General features: G+C 40.9%; 1 protein-coding gene across 4 annotated transcripts in view; it reads right to left on the reverse strand.

Annotated features, from left to right (window-relative positions):
• APP (amyloid beta precursor protein) overlaps nucleotides 1-26,194 on the reverse strand; it is a 265,420-nt gene that overhangs the window by 23,260 nt on the left and 215,966 nt on the right. For all 4 annotated transcript variants that reach the window (NM_001293279.1, NM_001293276.1, NM_001293275.1 and 1 more), the window contains 1 exon segment: nucleotides 5,506-5,727. In NM_001293279.1, coding sequence (NP_001280208.1) covers nucleotides 5,506-5,727 — 222 coding nt within the window.

Genomic DNA, 26,194 nt, shown 5'->3' on the forward strand with positions numbered 1-26,194 from the left:
TTTATTTATTTTTTAAATTTATTTATTTTTTTAAAGGATTTTATTTATTTATTCATGAGACACAGAGAGAGAGGCAGAGACACAGACAGAGGGAGAAGCAGACTCCCTGTGGGGAGCCCGATGTGGGACTAGATCCCAGGACCCCAGGATCAAGACCTGAGTTGAAGGCAGACGTTCAAGCACTGAGCCACCTAGGAGTCCCAAATTCATTTGTTTTAGAGAGAGATAGAGAGAGCATGCAAGCAGGGGGAGGGGCAGAGGGAGAGGAAGAGAGAATCACTGAGCATGGAGCCTGACATGGGGCTCGATCTCATGACCTTGAGATCATTACCTGAGCGAAAACCAAGAGTTGGATGCTTAGCCAACTCTGCCACCCAAGCATCCTTCATTTTCAGCATTTAAAGTGATTTGGTCATTGCTTCTTTAGTAGGCTAATTAGAAATATACCAGAGGACATCTTCCCCTCACAATTATATACATATTATAAGACCTGTTATGCCTCTTTGAGAATATTATAGTATTTCCATGCATGTATTCTATACAAAGAAGCTGACTGTTGGCCACCTTTTGGCTGGCCTGCTTAGCAATCATGACAAAGCAGAACAAACACAAATGCCTTTAGCAAGATGACTTCACAATCCAAGAGAACAGCAGTTTGATAAATAACAGCTTCACTTCAGTTTAGTCAGTTAAGCTTTGTGGATCTGAAAAAAAACCACAGAAAATCCCCCAAGGCAAAATGTAGCTGGCCAAATAGCCTAAAATATGGGAAAACTGCGATACGCTTAGTTTTTCAATAAAAATTAAAAGAATCCTTGGTATCTGACTCTCTCTCTGGACTCGGTGGGCTCTTCTTAAGAAAAACCAATAAATTGTTGGTGAGTGTGTTTGAAGCTATGATGATGAGGATTGCATGAAATGAAAGGGAATCCTTTCAGAATTTTAGGTATTTTCAATATTCTGTGTGTGAGATATTCACAGGTGGTAAGGTCCCGGGGAGAGGGAACAAGGGGAGGAGATGGGGAGGGCAGACAGGAGACACAGTTACACACAGTTTTAAGACTGTGTCATTATATGGTTTATTATAGTAATTAATTTTTTAAAAGATCTTATTTACTTATTAATGAGAGATAGAGAGAGAAAGAGAGAGAGAGTGTGGCAGAGACACAGGTAGAGGGAGAAGCAGGCTCCATCCAGGGAGCCTGACATGGGACTTGATCCCAGGTCTCCAGGATCAGGCCCTGGGCTGAAGGCGGCAGTAAACCGCTGAGCCACCTGGGCTGCCCTCGTAATTAATTTTTAAGGATACACTGTTTGGGTCATAGGGTGATTCTCCCTGGGATCAGCTGGTAAAACCTCTCTAATAAGATCTTGGTCCTATAGAAAGAATGAACAAATGAACAAACAGACAAAAGAAAGAAAAGAAAGAAAAGACAGGAGGGAAGGAAGATAGGAAGGAAGATAAAGGAAAGGAATGAAAGAAGGAAGGAAGGAAGGAAGGAAGGAAGGAAGGAGAAAGAATGAGCTACGCTAAACATTTACTGTGTTGTAGATACTTTAAGACCTTTTCCTGCCATCTCCATCAATGCTCATAGCTTATCTCTGAATTAGGAATTATTATCACCTTTGTTTTGTAGACCAGGAAAGAGCCACAGAGGCTCTCTCACTTGCCCACAACACACAGCACTGCTGAAATTTAAACTCTGATGACCCACACCATTCAGGAACGTGAGGCAGCTACCATTCTGTGGGATGGTGGGAATGTGGAGGTGTTTTTGGTTGTCACCACGACTACTGGGGAAAGAACACTACTGGCTTCTAGAGGATGGGGTCCAAAGATGCTAGATGCTAGGCACAGGGCAATCCCATGCAAATAAAACTAGCTCTGCATTTCTATGATTTCCTAAATTCCATCTGGACGTTCATTTATCTATGATCATGTGGGACTAGAATGTAACTTGGTTGGATATATAAGCACAAAGTGGTTTTTTGCATAGTTCTTACTGTAACCTGGACTGCTAAGAGCTCACCACCGGGTAAAATGAGGGAAGGTTGTTTTATTTAGAGCCTTCCCAGGAGTTCTTCACTATTTTAGGAAATCATCCACCGTTGCTCACAGAACATGAATCATGGAATCAGCCCTCGTATCCATCTGCAACTGTATCTGTCACATCCATACAGGACAAACACCTGATTATGCGCCACTGTTTCCGCTAGTAGGCTAGCCTGCATACTTATGTGTTCATTGAGTTTTCCCCGTGAAACACTGTCAGTCCGTTTTATTTCAAGATTCACCGTTAAGGAGGCTTTTCAAAATGTTGTAAAAAGAGTGTTGGGTCTGATAATAGCAAGAACCAGAACTCAAGCTCTGAGATCCTCAATATTATTGCTTTGTAATACTTTTATTTAAGATTTTTCTATTTATCATCGACAGATCTTTATATAACAAGAGTATCAGCTCTTTCGATGAGGCCTGGGCAATGTTAACAGCTGTGTCCTGGTCAAAGACCTAGAGGGACTCAATCAAGGACTTCGCCCAAGTGGGCATCTTGGCAACACCCAAGAGTGTGTCTATGTGCAGGAGTGTAGACTGTCTCCCTGGACCAATGGCCATAGGCCACTCTCAGAGCCCACTTTTCTCAGTGGAGGTATTGCTACCAGAGTAGTCCATTGGTAGTCCATTGCTACTCTGGGGTATCTCCAAAATCTATTGTTCTTAGCCTTCCAAAAACTGATCACTTTGGAGAAACCCAGTGGTTAGCCCAATCTTCTTTCTTTGGGTTACCTGGCAGTGTATCACTGGCAGTGAGGATCACTGCTTACCTCCTAACCTGGACATAGACTTCTTTCTTATTTGATTTGGGAGGATTGTCAAGGGGCAGAAGATCAGGAAAATAATGGATATGTTGGCAGGGGCACCACGGTTTGGAATTTAGGAAGCTGCTTTAAGTAAAATAGTTCCTCCCTGTATTTCTACTTAAAAAGAACAACCGATATCCTTGCATTTCTTTTCCCTGAACAGAGTGGGTCAGTTTGGCTACTATTTAAGAATTTTAATATAAACAGAATGCTTACTAGAATGCATACAATTTTTAATGGAGATCACATATGCATGAATATATACAAAATCAAGATGAAATACTTGTTAGGACATAAAGAAAGATTTATTTAACTGCTGAAATTATTTATACTCCTAATATGATAATCGCAAAGTTAAATTTACCTCATTAAAGTTACCAAGGAAATGCGGTATGCATACTAGGCAGTTAAGCTCTCAATATCTAATAGAGTGAGAAAGTAAAGAGAAAAGCTGAAATTCAGGAAATGCAACACTTTCTAGAATAGTATACACTCTTTTGCTGTTCTATGTGGCACCAAGATCATTGCATTTCGCTATATTCATTAACTTTGAAGAGCGAACATAAATAGGGCTCGAGTGTCTTTGCTGTTGTTCTTAAAAAACTCTGTATATTCTACATTTGTAAAGGATTTACCACATTTAAGAGAAATACCAAGTATTACATCAAACATACACAGTAATTTCTGTAAATTAATTTTTACCCTGCTAATGCAGCTTGCTTTGGCCTTCTGAAACTTTCCATAAACTTTACCATAAGTAAGTTATAATTTCTAGTTTCTATTATTTTTGTGTGTGTGTGATCATAACAAGTCGGGTAGGCTCTGAAATAAGTTGTATCTTATTTTTCCAAAATCAACAAGTAATGGAAAACATTAAATGGGAACATTTGATTTCTAGAAACTACGTATTTGAAAGATGTGAAAAGATCACAGGAAAAGGACAGGAAGCTCTTTGTAAATTATAGTTTTAGAATCATTGCAGTTGAATAAATTTTCAAAGGCAAGGGTAATTTTTAACAAAGAACACAGTCTAATCTATGTAATTTAAATTTTTTTTTCATAAAAAGTTAAGAGTTGGAATCAAGGGCATTAAGGGTATTAATTTTCTATCAAAGGAAGTTTGTCAGACTTCAGATGTCGGACCTGTTTCTCCCTGAATTAAACAGCTTAATGTGTGAAAGGAAAAGAGTGTGCATTCAATTTACAAATGAGACTGGACATTTTCCACAAAGAATTCTCATTAGTGACTGAATGATGAGGATTTTAAAAGACCAAAATGTATCCGCTTATTAAAAAAAATGATATAGTCAGCACTCTTATAATTTAATAAGGAAGTTACCCTTGTAACTGAAGTTTTTAAAGTTTTAGAAGTCTTTACATTTTTTTCCTCTATGTCAGAATTATTTTTACAAATGGTAAAGTCTTAATTACTTTTACGTTATAAATGACACTGCTGTTTGTAGCTGGTATTACTACTATACGGTGCCCCTTTTCAAATTAATGAAACATATCTGGGGTGATTATTCACCTGCAAACTGTCTATAGAAAGATTTTCTGTAATGGTTCTTTAAAAAAAAAAAAAAAGCTTCTATAATACACTTAAGGTCTGATACCAAGTTTAAATTTAGTTCGAGGGCAGCCCCGGTGGCGCAGCGGTTTAGGGCCGCCTGCAGCCCAGGGCGTGATTCTGGAGACCCTGGATCGAGTCCCACGTCAGGCTCTCTGCATGGAGCCTGCTTCTACCTCTGCTTGTGTCTCTCATTCTCTCTCTGTGTCTCTATGAATAAATAAATAAAAAATCTTTAAAAAAAAATTTAGTCCGAGGTGTATACTGACTGCACTTCGAGGAATCCATACTATAAAATAATCATGTTAAAATTATTACCACTATCCAAACTTGCCACCTTCACAAAGAAACTCTTCTAAAATTTTGTGTTCTTAAAAAAAATGCTATTAGAATTCAGAAATCAAGGTGTTCCTGTGTTTGAAATTTTATACCTCTGAACATGTAAAAATGTTTATGGGTTAAAAGGAATTAAAAGATGTTCTCTCATTGAGAGATATCATTTGGAACTTTCTGCTAAGAAATCCCTGTGAAAGAAAGTACATCATCCAATGTGCAAATCTATGATAACTCAGAATTTTCTCTGAGTTATCATAGGAAAAAAATATGTTGACTGATACACTTAATTTTGAAAGTTGCCTTAAATTTAACTTTCTAAACACAAAGTTGTTTAAATATTTAGCAAAATTACAATTTATTTGTAGCTGGTTCTTTATCTTTCTTTTTTTTTTTAAACATTCAATGCAGTCTGAAATTTAATGCACTGGAATAAATAACCAGGAGAGATTATTTTGATGCTTTTCAAATCTCCATTTCTGTAGGCCCCATGAAAACTTCTCCCCACGAGGGGGAGAAAAATTTATATAATTTCATCCTCTGTTTGCTTTGAAGGTGAGCCTAGAATGGCCACCGCTACCTAAACATACATTGAATATTGTTCTTTTTTTCCAGAAGCAACAAAATACCTCTAGGTAAGAAAGTATTTTTTCAAATGTGTAGAAAGTCACCACTCAAGAATATCTGAAAGATGTATATATACATATATATACTGGAATATTCTTGCTCTCTCTGGGGCCTCTTACCTTCATTTTCTGTGTTGGCCGGCACTGAGTCGACCCCAAAAGGATGCCAGGGCTGGAGATCATCCAGGCTGAACTCTCCATTCACGGGAAGAAGCTCCACGGTGGTTTTCGTTTCTGTCAAAGATGGCATGAGGGCATCGTTTCCATAACTGATTCTTGGTTCACTGATCATGTTGGCCAAGACGTCATCCGAGTAGTTTTGCTCTTTCTGAAGCAGCTCATCTAAACAAAACAAAGCCATGTGTTTGGTGAGTCACAGCAACAAGTGGAACTGCAGCAGTGGCTACCATCTGCTGCCTGCCAGACATGACTTGAAAAGCTCTACAAGCAGGATCTTATGTCTCCATCTGACAGATGTGACAACTGAGGCCCATGGCAGTTGAGCCACTTATGAAAAATTATAGCCAAGTGCCCAGGGCTGAATGGCTATAACCCTCCTTCTGATGATGAAAGATCTCGAGAGCTAAATCTCCATTCCCTCCTCTGACACAGATTCTGGTATCCTGTGATCACAGAGCAGTCAACAGTGTGCTCCGCTGAGGTGTTTGCCGGGACATGTGGCAGCACGTGAGGTACAATTACTTTCAAACTGAAGGATATAATCCAGCGAATCCCTAGTCTTTCCTTGAAAATGTGTTAGGACAAAAGAAGTAAAACTGGTGGTGGTCTGCTCCATTCTTTTTTAAAAAAATTAATTTATATTCAATTAATTAACATATAGTCAATTATTATTTTCAGAGGCAGAGGGCAAGGATTCAGTCTTATGGAACACCCAATGTTCATTACATTGTGTGCCCTCCTTAATGCCCACCACCTAGTTAACCCGTCCCTCCCTCCCTCTCCCCTCCAGCAACCCTCAGTTTGGTTCCTATTTCATTCTTAGACATTTTTTATTTTTTTATTTTTATTTTTTAAAGATTTTATTTACTTATTCATAGAGACACACAGAGAGAAAGAGAGGCAGAGACACAGGCAGAGGGAGAAGCAGGCTCCATGCAGAGCCTGACGTGGGACTCGATCCAGGGTCTCCAGGATCACGCCCTGGACTGCAGGCGGCGCTAAACCTCTGCGCCACCGGGGCTGCCTTCCTATTTCATTCTTGAACAGTTCTCATTGTTTGTCCTTGAACAAATCTGTCTTCCCCAATGGCCCCCTAGGTGCTGCATGATTTATGTTCTGAGGCAACAGAGAAGCAGTCCCCTTGCCTTCCCAGTCGTGGCCTTGCAGACATGAAGCTCTGCTCCAGGCTGTTGCTCTGCTGTGGGCGAAACCTCCCTGCCTCCCAGCAGGTGCTATGCCATCTCAAACCAAATTTCCTGCCTCTTCCCGCTGCTGCTTCTCTTTTCAAAAAATGCTATCAATTATTCCCCTCTTACAAAGAATGGACTAAACAAAATCAACTTTATGGAACAGAACAGACTTACCTGAAGTTCTTATAGACTAGTGAAAATCCCTAAGTTCTACATTCCATTATTGCAATGCATTTTTACTGGAAAAGAGAGTTGGGAATATAACCCTGTGCTGATTGCAATCATTGCTTTAAATACAGGGTTATCACAAGATTTGTGAATCTCCTATCATGCTGCCACAGTTCACCAGGTTTTACCATGTGATCTAGTTTTTAAAATTAGACACTCATGAATAGCATGTGTGTTATTACAAATGGCTATGAACCAGGATATCTCATCCTCCAATCACACCTCCATCGAGAGTTTATTGTATTACATATTTCAAACAAATTACTGGTTAGTATTGTTGCTGCAGAAAGTGGAAGAAAATAAAATCGGGATTTAAATTTGATTTGTAACATTTTACTATCATCCTTCACATTCTCTCTTTCTCTCTTTTTTTTGATTTCATTTATTTATTCATGATAAACAGAGAGAGAGAGAGTGAGAGAGAGAGAGAGGCAGAAGCAGGCTCCTTGCAGGGAGCCCAATGTGGACCTCGATCCTGGGACTCCAGGATCATGCCCTGGGCCGAAGGCAGGTGCTGAACCACTGAGCCACCCAGGGATCCCTCTCTCTCTCTTTTAAAAAGATTTTATTTATGACAGACACAGAGAAAAAGGCAGAGACACAGGCAGAGGGAGAAGCAGGCTCCCTGTGGGAATCCTGATGCAGGACTCGATCCCAGGACTCCAGGATCATACCCTGAGCCAAAGGTAGATGCTCAACCACTGAGCCACCCAGGTGTCCCCCACACGTTCTCTTTTAAATTGAAAACACATTTTACCTGAAAAAATTCTGCTCAAGTATTATTGTCAATTAAAACAATTTGGTAGAATAGCATTAAAGTATGAGATTAATATCCTTCTTTGGAGTCAGTTTTGTTGCGAGATATCATTTTAAATGATGAAATCCCAAGACAATCGGTCCTTCTGAAGTCTAATTTGACTTATAATATATGGCTATTTGCTACAGCGCCATTCTAAAATTCAGTATTTGATGCTTGTGATGACCTTTTCCATGTAGATGAAAGGGCCCCATTAGATCTACTCTAACTTTTTCATGTCTTACAGAGTCATGGGTAACGGCTAATAACTTAGCCAATGTCTGCTTTAATAAATTAAACGGGCATTTCTTTTATATAAATCTTATGCTTCTGACTGTTGAGCACTTATGATACTAAAGAGATGATCTTCTAGAATAATTATTGGTGTTCACACATTCATTTGGAGAGGGAATAACCTTCGCCAGCATGATCCACTCTTGGCCCCATCTGACGCCATATTTGTACCTTTGTGGCATTTACTGTCACATAACCTCTCCATCTGGAAACTGTTTCTCTTTGTCTTGCATACTCAGTATCAAGCTGGTTTCCTCTGAGTTCTCTGTGTAACTCCTCTTGTTCTTTTTTTCTGATCTCTTCATCCCTCCATTTTCCTTTTGTATCTCCATCCATCTCTTTCCGCAATTTTTCATCTGGAAATCCCATCCACTCTTGAAACCCAAAGGATGCATCAGAAATATATTTCCTCAGCTTTCACCTATCCCTTCCACTCCTCCCACTCTAGTTATATACATATATATACAGTTTGCTGGGTCTATTAGTTTACATTAGCTTAATATATACAACACTGAGCTCAAGGCCTTTTGCTTTCCCTCTTGTAATCATGGCAGAGCTATGATCCCAGCCACAGGTCTGAAACCTTCATAACCATCTGTGGCTCTCTGCATTTGTGCTGCCTATTTATATTACTGACAACTCCTTTTAAAATTCAATTTCTGCATTCTCTTATTCATTTGTCACTCCTCCTTTCTATTGTCCTCCTCTCTCCCTTGAGCCATCATTACTTTCTGCCTTGATAACTGTGAAGTCTCCTATTGTTGTCCCTGCCCTACCTTTTTATCCCTCTGTTCCCCGTATCTTTTCATGATACCGAGGAATGGCTCTGCCTCATTTCAGTAACTCCTCATTCCTTACTCAATGAATCCCAAACACTGCTTTTCGCAGATGGTAAAGGTCCTCTGTGATCTGGGCCCACAACTCATCGTTCTAGCTATGAGGCTCAAGCTTTTTGCTGTGTGTGTATAACAGGTGTTATACAGTGATTTTTAATAAGAAATATATATTTGGTCTTCATAGGCACAGGGTTCCTAAAACCCTTGGAATATTTTGTAGGAGATGAGAGGAATAAGGTATCTTTCGTTATGTTATGAAGTGACTTTTGAAAAGCCTGTAGATCACTTAAGGATGGGAGCTGGTCACCAGAGGAACTAACCATGTAATCAGAGGTTAGAACTTTCAGTTGAATAATGAATTGAGCTCAATTGCCAATGGCCATTGATTTCATCAATGAAGTCCATGTAATGAAGCCTCCATAAAAACCTAAAAGGACAGGGTACTGGGAGCTTTGAGGTAGGTGAATATGTGGAGATGTGGGGAAAGGAACATGCTGGAAGTTCTGAGTCCTTTCCCACATACTTTGTGCTATGTGTCTCTAACCCTGGGTTATTGCTGGGTTATATCTGTTTATAATAAACCAGTAATCTAGTAAGTAAAATGTTTCCCTCTGTTCTAGCAAGTTAACAGAGTCTGTGGCAGAGGTGGTTGGAAATTCTGATGTATAGTTGGTCATCAGAAGCACAGGTGATAACCTGGACTTTCAATAGGCTGGTGGGAGCCAGGGAGAGGAGTCTTGTAGGACCAACCTGTAACTCTTGTGGGACCTGCACTATCTCTAGGTGGATAGCATTGGATTGGGTTGAAGTGACTGAATCTCCAAGTGATGCTGGGGAATTGCATGGTTGTAAGGGGAGAACCCACATATTGGAATTGGGCCCACAGCTCTGTCAGGCTGAGTGGCTTGGATTATCCCCAGATGGGACCAGGCATTCCCATCAGGACACCTTTGCTCTCTGTTCCTGCTACACAGGAAGACCACCTCTGCTTATCTAAATTATATGAACTTTCGAAAACCCAGCTCAAATGCCCTCTCCTCTATAAGTCTCCTCTTAACAACTTTATGAGGGGTATGGGCATTAGTATTTTTCTGGGACAGGAAACTGAGGCTGGGAGGGATGACCAAATCCTTTTAAGATCCCATGGCCAGTAAGCATCAGTGCTGAAGTGCCAGTTCTGGGCTGCAGAACACCTACCTCCCTGCCTGTAACCCCCAACTACCCAGCCTCCACGGTACCAAAGGAAGGCTCATTTATGGTCTCAGTACTGCATTGCTCGTTTGCAGAGTGATTGTAAGTTTAACTGTTCCAGAAGATTTTCCACACTTAAAGGGCTGCCTGCAGACTCAAACACTACCAGCCCTATGCAATGGTTATTGCTTTTGTGCCTTTGAATAGGCATTTCCCAGGCACAGGCTGAAGGGAATCTTGTACCCATCTCAGCACATGGCAGTAAAAAGGGTACAGCAGGAAACAGTCACAGTGGAAAATCTTACATCTATACTTCATAAAATATCCAGGACATTTTGAGTTGCAGCAAATCATGCTGCCTCCTCCTTTTCTCTTTTATCTCTTACACTGCTGGCAGAAAACGTCCTCCAAATGGCCACTAAAATGTTGGGCCCCATGGTAGTTAATTTTCCTGGTTTATTATACTCATGTTCAGAAAACGAGAGAATGAAACATTCAAGAAATGTTACATTTTTGGCAGAGTGAAAAGCACTTAGGCTTTTTTTGGCGGCGGGGGACGGGGGGACAAAATAGCAGAAACCCAAGTTTTTACTTCAGTTTAAAGCAGGAGATTTAGAAACAACCACCTCTGGGTGTCTCATTTGGAACAAAGAAGTCTGTGTGGTTTTTAAGGGATAAAAAGAAGGTGGAAATGACATTATCATTCGTGGGGGTAGCTAGCATTCTATTTTGTGATCATAAAATGTTGAAGGCAGCTAGCTACTTCTTGGCATTATTAAGGGTTCAGAATTTTACCAAGGGCTAACACAACTGGCACCGAGCAATTCTGTCTGTGATTAAAAAAAAAAAAAATAAAGCAACAACGAGCCACATATAATTATTTCAGTGCTCATTCTGAGTGGGGCTTTATCTTTGAATTCTGTGGTTAAGACTCAACACACAGAAACCACACGTCTAGTATGGTGGTGGCCCTGATGGATTACCTGTTTATCTAAATTAATTTAATATTTTATTGTAATGCTTTGATGACATATATTGGTGATTTCCAAAGCTTTTAAGCATCTAAGTTGGCCAGCTGCTGTATTAAAACCAAGACACAGGGTTTATTTCTCCCCTAAGACTCTCCTTTTTTTCCTCTCTAAAAGCTACTTATTGCTCATAATTATAGCAGCTATCTCTGGAGTTAAATTTATTTTTTTTCCTGTAACACCCAGCATACATGGGCTTTGTAGTCAGAAGTGGAAATATGTGGGTGCTTGGGTGGCTCAGTCGGTTAAGCCAAAGTGCCTTTGGCTCTGGTGGTGATCTTGGGGCCCCAAGTCGGGGTCCCTGCTTAGCAAGGAGTCTGCTTCTCTTCTCCCTCTCCCTCTGTACCTTCTCCTGTTTGTGCTCTCCCTCGGTCTCTCAAATAAATAAAATCTCAAAAAAAAAAAAAAAGGGGAACTATTTAACTGAGTTCATTGATGGTAATGCTTAACCTACAGCTTAAACAAAACAGATATTCAATTCCAAATATGAAATGTACAGCAAACCTTGTCACCTTGCCCTTTTAAAGTGTGTTGAGGATCTGTACTTAGGATACTCACTAATTAAGAGAAAAACCAAACCAAACTAAACACTTCACCATTTAGTTATCACAGAAAATACATAAAATTTTTTGAGGTGCTGGGGATGAAGGAGGGCACTTGTGATGAGCACTGGGTGCTGTATGCAAGTGTGGAATCACTGTATCATATACCTGAAGCTAATATAAAGCCATGTGCTAACTAACTGGAATTTAAATAAAAACTCAAAAAATATTTTGAAGAAAGAAAGCAGCATCAAGAGTCCTCCAATAGTAATATCGTCCTCAAATGACCAAAAATTATATATATATTTTTGTGGAAGCAACAGACTTCTATGATAGTTTGAGAGAAGTGGCCCCATGAAAGGACTGTTGAACGGGGAACAGATGAATTCTAGATAAATCTAACGTGCTTCTTTAAATTATTTACCCATTAGCCAGACTCCTTCTGAAGTTTTAACTCCTGTGTTTTAGGTTTCGAGAAGATATGGTTTGTAAACGTTAAACCAGTTCTGTTTTACAAGCTTTCGTTGCAATCACTGAGCTCTCTCTTCCACCTTTCAAATATTTGGGGTGGGGAGTTAAATCTTCATGGTCAGTCTCTTCCCCTGTAACAAACAGCTAATAAAGGTCTGATGTGGAGAATGGCATAAACTGAGGTGTCCTAGGCTGGCTGCATGTTCTCTTTATAGGATTGAAACTGCACTGCTTTAATGATTTTTTCCCCTATTTTCTGATTCTTCTGCTTCCTGCTAGAAGAATATGTATTTATCTGTAGCCTCTCCCCAAAATGGAAATTTCCTTTCAACTCTAACAGGAGATTCTCATATGACCCATCCTGCCCTCTTTTTTTAAATAATGAAAGGAAATAATAATTTATATGTTTTTCTATGGTGATCTGTCCATTTCTGTTGCCATACCGTTCTTATCTTTAATAAATATTTGCTTCTGATTCTGAAAGGACTCAGTGTTACACCTCTGGGCAATGCAACCCTCCCTGTTCCCTGCAACCACCACAGCTGCATTGGGAGTATCTATAAAAGGGATGTAATTTCCCCCTCTCCAGAAGCTATACTATGAATCCGCTGTCATCCATTCTAGGCATTTTGCCCACACCAGGCCTATGAGATCAGATTTAATTTTCCAATCACAGCTCTGTGCATGTCTGATTCATGGCTCAGCATATAACTGCCATGCTTGTTCATTATACTGAATGCTGCCATGGCCTCTGCAACTCCCTAAGGCTTGCATTCCTCATCCATAAAATTAGAGGAGGCTGGATGGATGGTCTTAACAGTGCCTCCACGATGAATCCTGTTATCTGTACTCTTGTATGGAGATGTCCCATCCAGAGCTAGGGAATCAGGATCTGCTTGCTATTGTGGTCCCCAGGTGATTCTTAAGCACATTACAGATGAGCCACTGCCACAGCTGGACCCAGGTATCACTACACAGGCATCGCGGTTATCACCTTCGTAACAGACAAAACAAGCCTCAAAACAAGGTATCTGGAAAGGTGAGCACGGCCAACAAATAGCACTGCCAGAAGGAACCTGACTCAAAAACACCTTTAAGTCACATTCTCAGAACCCAACTCTCTCTGCGGCCTTGAAGCTAGCATGCACAGCAACGCTTTTGCATCAGAAAGCCACAGGAAAGAAAAGACTAGTTATGAATTTCCTTTTTTTGCCAGAACATTTGTCAGGCAGGAAATTACACAGGAGCCAGAGCAGGGAAGTGTTCAGGAAACAGGTCAGTGTTGTTTAGACTCTGGGAAAAAGACTAAGCACTTAAAAGTGTAGAGGGCACTAGAACATTTCATTGCTGTGTTCCCCACTCCTAAAGATCAGCCCTAGCTGGAGACTGTTTAACTTCTAAGCATGGACTTAACTATAGTTCAATTGAGTAGAAGCTGTTTATTTTTGGGGGGAGGGGGTAGAGAAAAGAAAAAGGAGGGAGGGGCAGAGAGAAAACATTTTTTAAGACTTATTTATTCTAGAGGGAGAGAGAGAGAAATAGCACAAGCGGGGGGGGGGGGGGGGGGGTTAGGGGGCAGAGGGAGAGAGAATCCTCAAGTATGAGGATTGAAGTGTGAATCCTGACCTAATGTGGGGCTCCATCCCAGGACCCTGAGATCATGACCTGAGCTGAAATCAAAAGTCAGATCCTCAAGCTAGATTACAAAGCTGTAATCGTCAAGACAGCATGGTACGGGCACAGAAACAAACACACACATCAGTGGAACAGAATACAGAACCCAGAAACGGACCTTCAACTTTATGGTCAACTAGTCTTCAACAAAGCAGAAAAGAATATCCAATGGAAAAAAGCCAATCTCTTTAACAAATGGTGTTGAGAAAACTGGACAGCCACATGTAGAAGAATGAAACTGGACCATTTCTTCACACAATGCACAAAAATAGACTCAAAATGGATGAAAAACTTAAGTGTGAGACAGGAGCCATCATAATCCTAGAGGAGAACATAGGCAGCAACCTTTACGACCTCAGCCGCAGCAACTTCTTGCTAGACATGTTTCCAAAGGCAAAGGAAATAAAGGCAAAAATGAACCACTGGGACTTCATCAGGATAAAAACTTTTGCACAGCAAAGGAAACTGTTGACAAAACTGAAAGACAACCGACAGAGAGGGAGAAGATATTTGCAAATGACACACCGGACAAGGAGCTAGTATCCAAGATCTATAAAGAACTTACCAAACTCAACACCCAAAACCCAAAAAGTACAGTTAAGAAATGGGCAGAAGACATGCATGAACAGACATTTCTCCAAAGAAGACATATCAATGGCCAAGAGACACATGAAAAAACACTCCGTATCTTTCAGCATCAGGGAAATACAAATCAAAGCCATGATGAGATCCCACCTCACACTGATCAGAATGGCTAAAATGAGTAACTCGGCAAACAACACGTGTTGGTGAGGACTTAAAAAAAAGGGGAACTCTTGTAAACTGTTGGTGGGAATACAAACTGGTTCAGTCACTCTGGAAAACAGTATGGAGGTTCCTCAAAAAGTTAAAATTAGTGCTACCCTCCAACCCAGCAACTGCACTACTAGGTATTTATCCAAGGATACAAACATAGTGATTAAAGGGGCACACGCACCCCAACGTTTATAGCAGCAATGTCCACAACAGCCAAAAAATGAAAAAAGCCCAGATGTCCACTGACTAATGGATAAAGATGTGCGCGTGCAACACACACACACACACACACACACACACTCACAGACACACAGGAACATTACTCAACCATCAAAAAGAATGCAATCATGCCATCTGCAATGATATGGATGGGAATAGAGGGTATTATGCTAAGTGAAATAAGTCAGTTAAAGAAAGACAAATACCATATGACCTCAGTCATGTGGAATTTAAGAAATAAAACAGATGAACATGGGGGAGGGAAGGAAAAGTAAAAGAAGATGAAAATACAGAGGCAGGCAAACCATAAGAGATGCTGAACTCTGGAAACAAACACGGTTGGTGGAGGGAAGTGGGATGGGGTAACTGGGCAATGAGCATTGAGGAGGGCACTTGATGTGATGAGCACTGGGTACTATATGCAAGTGATGAATCACTAAATTCTATCTCTGGAACTAATAATATACTACATGTTAACTAAATTGATTTTAAATACAGAATTGAAAAAAAAAAAGAGAGAGAAGGGTGGGATGCTTAACCTGACTGAGCCACCCAGGTGCCCCTCTATCAATGGAGCAGAAGCTGTTTAAAATGCTGACTGGGGGAGAACCTATGCGGTCCTCAAGTGATTACTTGCACATGGCTGGGATGTCTTGATTACTGCACATGGCTGGGATGTCTAGATCTGTGTGCGACTCATCGGACAGCCATCGTGTGGCAGACCCGTGTCACGCTATGACATCTTGAGAGCATGAGACCAACTGTACAAAGACACCTTCCACTTCTATGGCCTTTCAGATCCATTAGCTCATTAGATACCCACAACCATCTTTATCGTGGGATTACTACTCCACTGACAGTTGAGCGGACTGTGTGACATCCCTTTTGAGAATTATAGTTATCAAGTGGCAGAACTGGGAGGTGAACCCAACTATGTGGATTCTGAGTCCAAAAGTTTCTAGTATTCCATGAAAAATTCTATTTTGTGTCTGACATGGCTATTTGATTGGCGACTAATATTATAAAAATATATACACATCGATCATCACAAGCATCATGTTTCTCATAATTTTTGACAGATGTGAAGTGATGAACTCAGTGGTTCTCTTTTAAAATTCTTTTTTCCATATGAAGGAACCAAGGTAAGAGACTTTCACCATGGGCCAAGGTCACAGAGCTTTTTGATAGCAGAGAAGCAGGCCTGAAAAGCCAGGTGGTTCCCAGCTGCACAACCATGCACTGCTCCATACTCTAAGGGGGGCCTTAGGTGTCACTTCCATTTTGACAGCCCATCCTCAAAGCAGTTTATCCTCTGAACACTCATTTCCCACTTCTTTAGGTTTTCAGTTCTCCAGAAGACTGGCATAAATATGATAGCTATGTGAACTGTCATTCGGTTTCACCAATTGAGTCAAACTGACTCAGCCTTTGGGTTCTGAGCTACGTAAATGGTTGAACAGCAGACTGCGTACTCCGTCATCCCAAATACTCCTTTCTCATCAACGGTGTGGGGCCTAAAATACTTCAGGGGTCAAGAGAGAAAAAGCCGTGGACACAATGCTGCCATGTTTCCAACTTGGAAAAGAAGTTATAGACATTATTGCAAAGTAATGCTGTCCCACAAATCTAGTTTTTATTTTAGATTCCAGAAAACTGGGTCAGTCTCCTCATTTCTAGCCACACTATCAATCTTGAGACTCTCTCACAGTCTCTAAATTCAGACTTCACCTCTGAATCTGGTTTCTTGGGTAGTTTCTTGGACACAGGTTTTAAATGAAGCACACTGTCCATTCATGGCAGCAAACAGTCCCTGGAGGGGATGCAAACACGGCTACACATCACTTGTGAGAACGTTCCCTATCACAAGTGACATATCCTGGAGTATCACTTGTCCAGCTGAAGACTGAAAGAATGATGGAAGTCCCTTTTCATTGAAGACAAATTTCCTTTCGACTTTCAAACAACAGAGATCAAACAGCTTAGATCTACCAATGGCATCAGTTAGAAATTGGGGAATCCAGTCAGTCTGTCTCCCTGGCATCTAAAAACAGATTAAATACATTTAAAAAAAAAGATTTTAGATATTTATTCATGGGCAGGAGGCAGGCTCCCTGCAGAGCAGGAGCTCGAGGTGGGACTTGATCCCATGACCCTGGGATCATGACTTAAGCTGAAAGCAGACACTTCGCTGCTTAGCCACCCAGGCACCCCAAATTAAAGAATTTCTACTTCATGCTCACTTGGAGATCTGTGTCAGTGTTGTGATCCTATTTCCAACGACCTTAGGAATTTTGGCCCAGGCCGGGTGGTTGACAGTCTAAGCAATTTTGAGGGGAAAAAAAATCTTCTACTAGAGTTTAGGTCACAAACCAAGTTTACATATTACAGAGAGAAGCTCTGTAAGTATGCTGTGCTGAGGTTATAATCTCTACCTGCAAGTGAGTGTCTTTAAGGAAACAGTGAAGAATTTAGGTGTAAAGGGCCAATATGTCTGCAAGTTGCTCTAAAAAAAAAAAAGCAGTTTTATGTAATATTTTCAAAGCTTTCCTTTAAGTCTGGAATTATATTAAGATTAAAAGTTCAGCCCTATGGCACTAACACTGTAATGCCAGCTTTAACCTGTATCTGTCTGTCTGGAAGTATTCTTCTGGTTGATATAATACAGGGAAAATGCACACCTGACCATTAACGTAAGCACACTTAGGTTACATAGATACGACTACACATCCTCCGCAAAGTAAAATAGAAATGAATAAAAATTTTGACCACTCCTCTCCCTTAAACATAAGTCAATTATCGCGTGTGATTTTCAAGGCAGGAAACACTTGCCTCTTCACACACTAGAGGAAGCACTGGCTGTCCCGGCTAGTTGAGAGATGGGTACTTTTACCATTAAGGAGTTTCAAAGTAATTATGATTATGAGGAATGTTCTCTTCAAACTTGTCTTAAAAAAACAAACAAACAAAAACTTGTCTTTAAAAAGAGCCTAACCCCTGCAGCATAAGTGAGGACTTCACTGTGTTCCCTCTTTTATATAAAAATGTGACATTCGGTAGTAATTAGAATAACAAATTCGGTGCAAAAAACACCACAGAAAACAAAAGTAACAATGATAACCTCACTTGCAATCCCACCACCGAGATAGCCAAGAGTAATGTTTTCTTTTTTCTTTTCTTTTTATTTTTTTTAAAGATTTTATTTATTCATGAGAGACACACACACACACACAGAGAGAGAGAGAGAGAGAGAGAGAGAGAGAGAGAGAGAGAGGCAAAGAGGCAGAGGGAGAAGCAGGCTCCACGCAGGGAGCCCAATATGGGACTCGATCCCTGGACTCCAGGATCAGGCCCTGGGCTGAACGCGGCGCTAAACTGCTGAGCCACCCAGGTTGCCCAGTTTTCTTTTTTTAAACAGCATTGTTTTTACAGTATTATTTCAAATCTTTAACCATCACTCTATTATCTAAATTCTATGACTGGGGTCAATGAGAATGCATTTTGTGAGGGTAAAGTGGGCTGGGAGGCCCTTGCAATCGAATCATCAGGTCTGAGGACACAGACATGGAGTCATGGGGATGGATTTCCCTCCACTTTCATTCTCCAGTATGTAGTTAATTTTTCTGGTACACTCTTCTGCATATTGGGGCAGGCTTTTGTTTTCGCTTCTAAGTTCTTAGATGTAGAGCAAATTGGAAAAATGAAATGAAACCTGAGGCTCGCTCTATCGGGGTTAGTATCACATTTCATTTTTTAAAAACTGCTAATGCTTATGGTGAGTACAAGTAAGTAAACTGAGAAAGGTTATTATTATTATTTTTTATAATACTGAAATAGCAGTTTTACTGCTCTTGAATTTTTATAAAGGCCAAGTCATCCTGGCAACTGCATACAATTCTGAGCTCACTCCTGCCTGGAGTCTTCACTGCTAGTGTTGGGGTGTTCTGGGTATCCACCCATAACAACTCCCTTCTTTCCACCTGAGCTTGGAACCAATTAAGAGAGAACAAGTAGAGAGGAAAACATCACCTTTACTTCCAATAAAAGCCAGGCCCTTATTAACCTACATGGTGCTTTCTTTGGGGAGTGAGCACACACAGGGCACACGGCTTGTCGACCTGTACCCTCAGCCGCATACGACAAGAGGGAGACTCAGTGTTGCCCCTACACCGTGTCCTGTCTAGCCTGTATGGTCTAAGTGGTGATCCTGTCTGATAGCACCCTTTCTCAGACTTGGGAGAGAAGCCTTTCTTACCTGGGTGATAGATATCCTGGGGGCAGACCAAGGGAATGGGACACAGTGCCCCCTCTGAAGAGCTATTGATTCCTCTGCTACACACTGAAGAAAGTGCATTCTAATGGACCATACCTGATAAATGCTTCATTGATGGAATTCTGTATTTACAGGATGTAAAGGTACTGGTTAGCAAAGCAGGTTAGCTCATGGTAGGAAGTAAGGTTTTCAACATTTATAAATAGTTAATTTCACTCAAAGAGCTTAAAGATTTATGTTGACAATTTTAAGGGTAACAGGCAAGAGTGGATAAGATCAGTGCAAATATATATATATTCATCTCATCACAAGGGAGGTAGAGAGCCTGTTCCTGCAGACAGCACACCATGTCTGTATGCACGACAGCTCATGTGAAATGTATGTTTTTGCAGATCAAAAAAAGCCCACAACAATCTTATATGTTCTTCGGCACACTGACCTATTTTCCTTAACACAAAACGCTTTCTGTACTAAACATTTCTAGAACGGCAGTGGTCCTTCCTCCTCTGATTACCTGACTCATATATGATCCCTCAACAGTGTAAGGGGAAACCAAGCCTAGAGATGGAAAATGCTTGACATGTGGGACTTGGAGACAGATGGAAAGTAAGTGTCTTAGGGAAGCATGAACAGTGCAGAGGAGTGGAGAAGCTCAGAGAATTCACTTTAAGGAAAATAATCTGGAAGTCAAAGAAAAATAAAAAATTTTATCATTAATACGTGAGCTCCTTCATTTATCTATCTGTTTAGCAATCCTATCATCTTCTAGGCCAGTGTAGGAAATAACTAAGGCAATTTCTTTTTACTCAGAGCTCATGATTCGAGGAAAGATGGGCACAAGGGTAATTCACTACAAATGATATGGGAAGGGGTTCGGATTGAGCGAGAAAGAAACAAGCGTGGAGTTTCTGGCTGGATACAGTGAGTGATGGTGCTCTGGAAGAGAGACTGTTATCCTGGGAGATACAAGTGCACACTCCAAGATATAGAGAATGGGGTACCCAAAGGCTGGGGCTTTTCTGGCACAAGGGAGGTATAAAGGAAGCAGCTTAGATAGAAGCCAGAAGCTTTGGTTTGTGGAATGAAAAGGGGAAAGGAACACGCTGACTAGGTGTTTACAATTTATAAAATCCAAAGACCCGCGCCAAACCGCTGCGCCACCCAGGGATCCCTCAATTTATAAAATCCAGAATATAGGCTCTGCTGATACCTGCAGTTCCATTACAGGTAAACTGTAAAGAAAAGAAAGGCATGGAAGGGACACCTGGGGGTTATAAGATATTTGAGATAGAACATTAGAATGATAAAACCAGAAAGACATTTAAGGAAGCGACAGGGGGAAGACTGGCGCTATGCTGATGGTGGTGCAGATGGGGGAGGTTGTGGCTGGGACAGGGCAGAGGAGTTAGTGGGGAGATAATACTTTTGTTCTTGACTGGAGTTGTGTCTACCAGAAGAGCAATTATGGGCACGAAAGACACGTTGTCCTCAGACATGTTGCGATATTCCAACATATCATGGTGGAGATGTCCCGTAGCCACTGGAAATACAGGCCTCAAGAGCTCATGTGAAACAGTCCAAGGGGAAGCACTGATGAAAATGAGAGTTTTCCAGATTCTAGCAGAATTTTTGCAGGTGTTCTGGGGAAAAGTTGATACTAGATTCCCCAGAAGGGATTTATCATATGCTGAATTCTGTTGGATAATAAACAGTGCCACCTACAATGAAGTGCCACGTCCCAGCTAAACATTCTTTACAGTGTCTAAACATGGTGCTTGACAATAACTTATTGTTAAGAACTGCAAGGAGCAAGCTATTTCTTATCCAAATAAAGGGTTATGGATCTTTTTCCCCCCTTACGTCACTTCAATATCAATATCCATGAGATGTTTAAAAAAAAAAAATCAACCTTATTTTTTTTACTCTGCAAAGAACAAGGAGAAAATGGTGTAGAAGATGAAAAATAAAGTAGGCCCAACCAATTAATCTTTGGATAAGCTCTCCTTTTAGACAATGAAGTGAAATGGAAGTGGTATCACTGAGGCCAGCTCTGCTTTCAAGTTACCTAGTGAACCATGAATCCTGGTGCCAGAAGGTGTGCTCTATTGAGCATGTTACAAAATTACCCCAGATGGCCTGCTTTCTCACCAAGAATGGATAACCTTTTTCACTACCTGAGACAACCGCCTTCCATGACGTATAGCTTGCAGCCTCACATGGGAAACCTTGCCCGCTATTTCCTTCTGCAACAATTTCTCATCTCCACACTTCCTAGCCTCAGCACTAGACTGCAGGCAAGTCCCTGATGCGTTTCCTGTTGAAAATTTACATGGAATTCTTAATTTCCTTTCTTCAAAAAATTGCTTAAAAATGTTATTTTCAGGGGACGCCTGGGTGGCTCAGCGGTTAAGCAACTGCCTTTGGCTCAGGGTGTGATCCTGGAATCCTGGGATCGAGTCCTGCATTGGGCTCCCTGCATGGGGCCTGCTTCTCCCTCCACCTATGTTTCTGCCTCTCTCTCTCGCTGTGTCTCTCATGAATAAATAAATAAAATCTTTAAAAAGATGTTACTTTCAGGGCACTGGGGTGGCTCAGTTGGGTAAACGTCCAACTCTTGATTTTGGCTCAGGTCATGATCTCAGGGTTGTGAGACTAAGCCCCACACTGGGCTTCGCACTGGGTTGGGAGCCTGCTTAAGATTCTCTCTCTCCCTTTCCCTCTGCTCCTCTCTTCCCTAACTTCTCCCTCTCTTAAAAAAAAAATTATTTTCATCTGAGCATAGTTAAAACTTTCCTGTCCTCCACTGTGCTCTGGAAGTCTCAACTCAGAAGCAAAACAAAAACAAAAACAAAAAACTGGACTTCACCTCAAATTATGACACATTTTATGAAGTTATCAGCTTGGTGTGAGATCGCTACTCTTTTTATGTAATCACATTTAAAAATGTAACCACTTTTCTCTGAATATGTAATATTATACATGGACATCTTCAATAATATGTATGTAATTCATTCACTTTTAAAATTTAGGACTCTCTAGATTAACTCCCACAGTGCTCCAAGAGCTTTTTCTTTTTTTTCAGTGTGATATAAGCAATCTTTATTTGAATATATTTTAAGCTTCAACAACAAATTAAAAAATGATTCACATTATGGTGAATTTATACATGTCTTTTCATCTTCCAAGTAGAGTAAACATTAATTAACCCTGGCTAATTAAAACAACCATGGTTTACAAATTTATCCATTAATCAGCCTCAAGCAAATGCAAAGCATTTTCATAATTTGAACCAATTATAAATGGAAATTATCTTTTTAATGAAGAGGTCATAGAATTCAAGACACGTGGCCCTTTGACTTAAATTTGATAGTGTTTTAGAAAGAAATTTTCTTTGGATTCATAATATTCAAGGAAAGAAAAAATAAAATTGCTTGGTATGGGTTGAAATATGTTCCCCTAAAAGTCAGATTGACGTCCTCATCCTCAGTACCTATGAAAATGACCTGATGTGGATAGAGGGTCTTTGCAGGTACATTCAGATAAAGAGGAGATCGTACTGGAATAAGACAGGCCCTTAATCCAATATGGAATTCAGGTGACTCTTGATCGTTTCGAAGACACACCAAGACAGAGACAAAGGGGAGAATACTAGGTGAAGGCAGAAGCAGACACGGGAGTATCCGTGAGCCAAAGAATGTCCAGGATTGTCAGCAGCACCAGAAGCAAGCTAAAGGAATGGAAGAGGTTCTACCCTAGAGCCTTCAGAGGGAGCATGACCTTGTAGACAGTTTGATTTTGGATTTCTGGCCTCTAGAATCACGAGAGAGTAAGTTTCTGTTGTTTTAGGCCACCCAGTTGTAGTAGTTACTCATGGCAACCCTAGGAGACACAAACACCACCCACATACGTGAGTATTAACCGTCTGTAAATAAGATAAGCATTTCTGGCTGTAGTAATCACATTGGACTAGAATGTGGTTTCTTCCTGAGCCCTTGACTCCAGGCAGGGATGGGTAGACCGAGGAGAAGAATCAGGAGCTCTATCATCTACTATTCTAAACTCATTAGTGCAGAGATGTTTCCCCCTGAATACCATAAGTGTTTCAGGGGAGACTAGATGCCTCCCTCATTTCAGCGACTCTTCCCAACTACAGAGCGTATCACCCACATCCCTTTCTTGGCCATCGATGGCTGCATGCCTGACCCAGATAAGGCCAAAGGAACTTTGGACACTGGTGTCAACTCTTAAGCTCAACAAGGAAGTAGAAGGGCTTCAGTTTCAAATACTTTATAAACACAAAGGTCATGCCACATCCTCTCTAAGCAGCCAGAAGCTGAGCTGTCCCTGGCCACATAATGTGTGGCAAATGCCTGGCAGGTTTCAGGTTTTACTAAGTCCAGGGTGATGAAAACACCACCATCTCAAACGCCACAACAGAATCTGTCACCATACCTCCATTCGGCAACTGAACTGAAAGGAGTTGGGGCAGGTGGAGTCCATCTACAGCACTGAGCTGATCAGTTTGCATTTAAAATTCACATTTGAGGGGCAGCCTGGTGGCTCAGCGGTTTAGCACGGCCTTCAGCCCAGGGCATGATCCTGGAGACCCGGGATCAAGTCCCACATCGGGCTTCCTGCTTGGAGCCTGCTTCTCCCTCTGCCCCTGTCTCTGCCTCTCTCTCTCTCTGTCTCTCATGAATAAATAAAAATCTTTAAGAAAATAAAAATAAAATTCACATTCGACCAGCTGGATCTTGGGAAAAAAAAAGGTTCTGTAGCCTAAAAGTTTTTCTTCATTCTTGTATGACATATAGATGATTAGAATAGAATATTTTATAAAGTAGCGTGTTTAACAGCAACTTCTAGGTTATCTGTGACTCTTTGGCCCAAGAGAGCACTAGACTACAGGCCAGTCCCCAGTGCCTTTCCTGTTGAAAAAGATAGGAGGAAAATAGGGCTTCCAATACCCAGGTATGGACTATATCATGCTACATACTTACATTACCTGGCCTGTCCTTTCTTTTGCTTTCACACTGGCAATGCTTGGCTTTAGGTCACTCAGAGACCAACTTAAGAGTATGTAGATAAATTAGTGAAAAACAAATGTTAAAAACTCACTGAATCTTTCCATGTCAAGTGTTTGCTTCTTACACATCAAAAAGATCTTATATTTGAAGTTCATAACGGCAGACTGTAGGCTGTCAAAGGGAACCTAGTTCCAATGATTTAAGGTACAGAAGCAGGAAAAATACCTTGCATGGTCTCCCCTGACTTTCTTAAGATAAAGAACCCATGTGAACTAAGATGATGATGGTTGAGGAATGCTGAAGAGGCAAGGGTACACTGGATATATCCAAAAGTACAATTTAGTCAAGTGTACAGGACGGACCATGTTTTCCCCCAAATCCTATGTTGAAGCCATAACCTCTAATGTGACTATATTTGGAGACAGGGCCATTGAGAAAGTAATTAAAGTTAAAAGAGGTCCTGAGGGTGGGGCCCTGCTCTAATAGGATTGGTGAACTTTGTAAGAGGAAGAGACATGAAAGCTCTCTCCTGCTCTGTGGGTGAAAAGGCCACGTGGGGACACAGCAAAAAAACAGTTATCCACAAGCCAAGGAGAGAGATTTCAGGAGACACTAAACTAGTTAAGACCTGATCTTGGATTGCCAGTTTCCAGAACTATGAAAAAAAAAAATCCAAACCCATTTCTGCTTTAAGCTACCTGGTCTGTGGAGTTTTGTTACGGCATCCTGAACTCACTAAGACACTCATCTCATCATAGCCAGATAAGCGAAAAAGCAAAGGTCAAAACAACTTTCTCTAAGGCATTTTTGCTTCTTTCTTTTTCTTTTTTGTGGTTTTTAAGAAAGAAAGCTAAAGATGAGAGCAGGAAGTATAAATTATCAAGGGCTCACCAGGTGAATTTCTTGCACTACACACACCTTTCACAGAGATGACATGGAAGTGATTTATTTCAGATATGACTCAGTTCAGGGTTTGAAAGTACATTTGACCTTTGGGGCTTTTCAATTTTAAAAAAATTTTTACGGCCATTTTGCCAAGAAAGTTCTCAAATGCTCCCCCTCTGTTACCTTTCTTCACTGCAGGTGGGGGAAAAAGGCCAAATGACAAATGACAATTTCCCTATGTGTCTGGGACATTTGTAGTCATGTGATCCCTTCGCTTTGGGGGAAATGAGGAGATGCTTTGTGATTTCTAGGCCAAGGCACCACACAAGATACTTTAAGAAACAAAGGAATACAGGGGCACCTGGGGAGCTCAGTGGTTGAGCGTTTGCCTTCGGCTCAGGGCGTGATCTCAGGGTCCTGGGATCGAGTCCTGCATCAGGCTCCCCAAGGAGCATGCTTCTCCCCCTGCCTATGTTTCTGCCTCTCTGTCTCTGATGAATAAATAAATAAAATCTCAAACAAACAAAAAAAAAGAAACAAAGGAATACAATTTGCTTTCCTGTGTAACCTGCAGAATATGTATACCACTGCTTAACAGAGTGAGTCACCTCTCAGGTTTGGCACCTGGAGGTGGTTCTCAGCACGCCTTTTCTTGCTGATTTTTTTGTCAATTCCCAGAGAGAGACACATTAAGCTCTCTGACAATCTGAGCTAACATTAAGCTCTCTGATGATCCTTCACGATTAAGCTTTTACCATTTGTCATTTCCAATGCTGACAACTCCGAGCGTATTTTGTCAATTTTCCCTTTCACTCCTTATTAAAAAAATATCACTTTGAATTTGAAGGGAGCCTAAACGGATAATTTCTTTAAGTAGAATGTCAGTATCAGTGATAGCAAATGAAGAATCTACAGTGGGAAGGAAAGGTTTTGGTAGAGCAGCGGATTCACAATTTCTGAAGGAGCACAAAAAGAAGTAAGTGGTGGAACATGTTATAAAAGGTGACATTTTCTCACCGAAGCCTGCTCTATTGCTTTTATTATTTACTCCTTTTAGATATGGTTAATCAACATTAATAAGCAGTTTATGCCGGTCCTTTTTCATAGCTAATAAGAAGTCTTGGATAAATAAGACCATCAGCCCTGTCACACCTAAACAAATCCTCAGTGAATCCGAACTTCA

This window comes from Canis lupus, chromosome 31 (assembly GCF_011100685.1).
Source record: "Canis lupus familiaris isolate Mischka breed German Shepherd chromosome 31, alternate assembly UU_Cfam_GSD_1.0, whole genome shotgun sequence".
Lineage (NCBI taxonomy): Eukaryota > Metazoa > Chordata > Mammalia > Carnivora > Canidae > Canis > Canis lupus.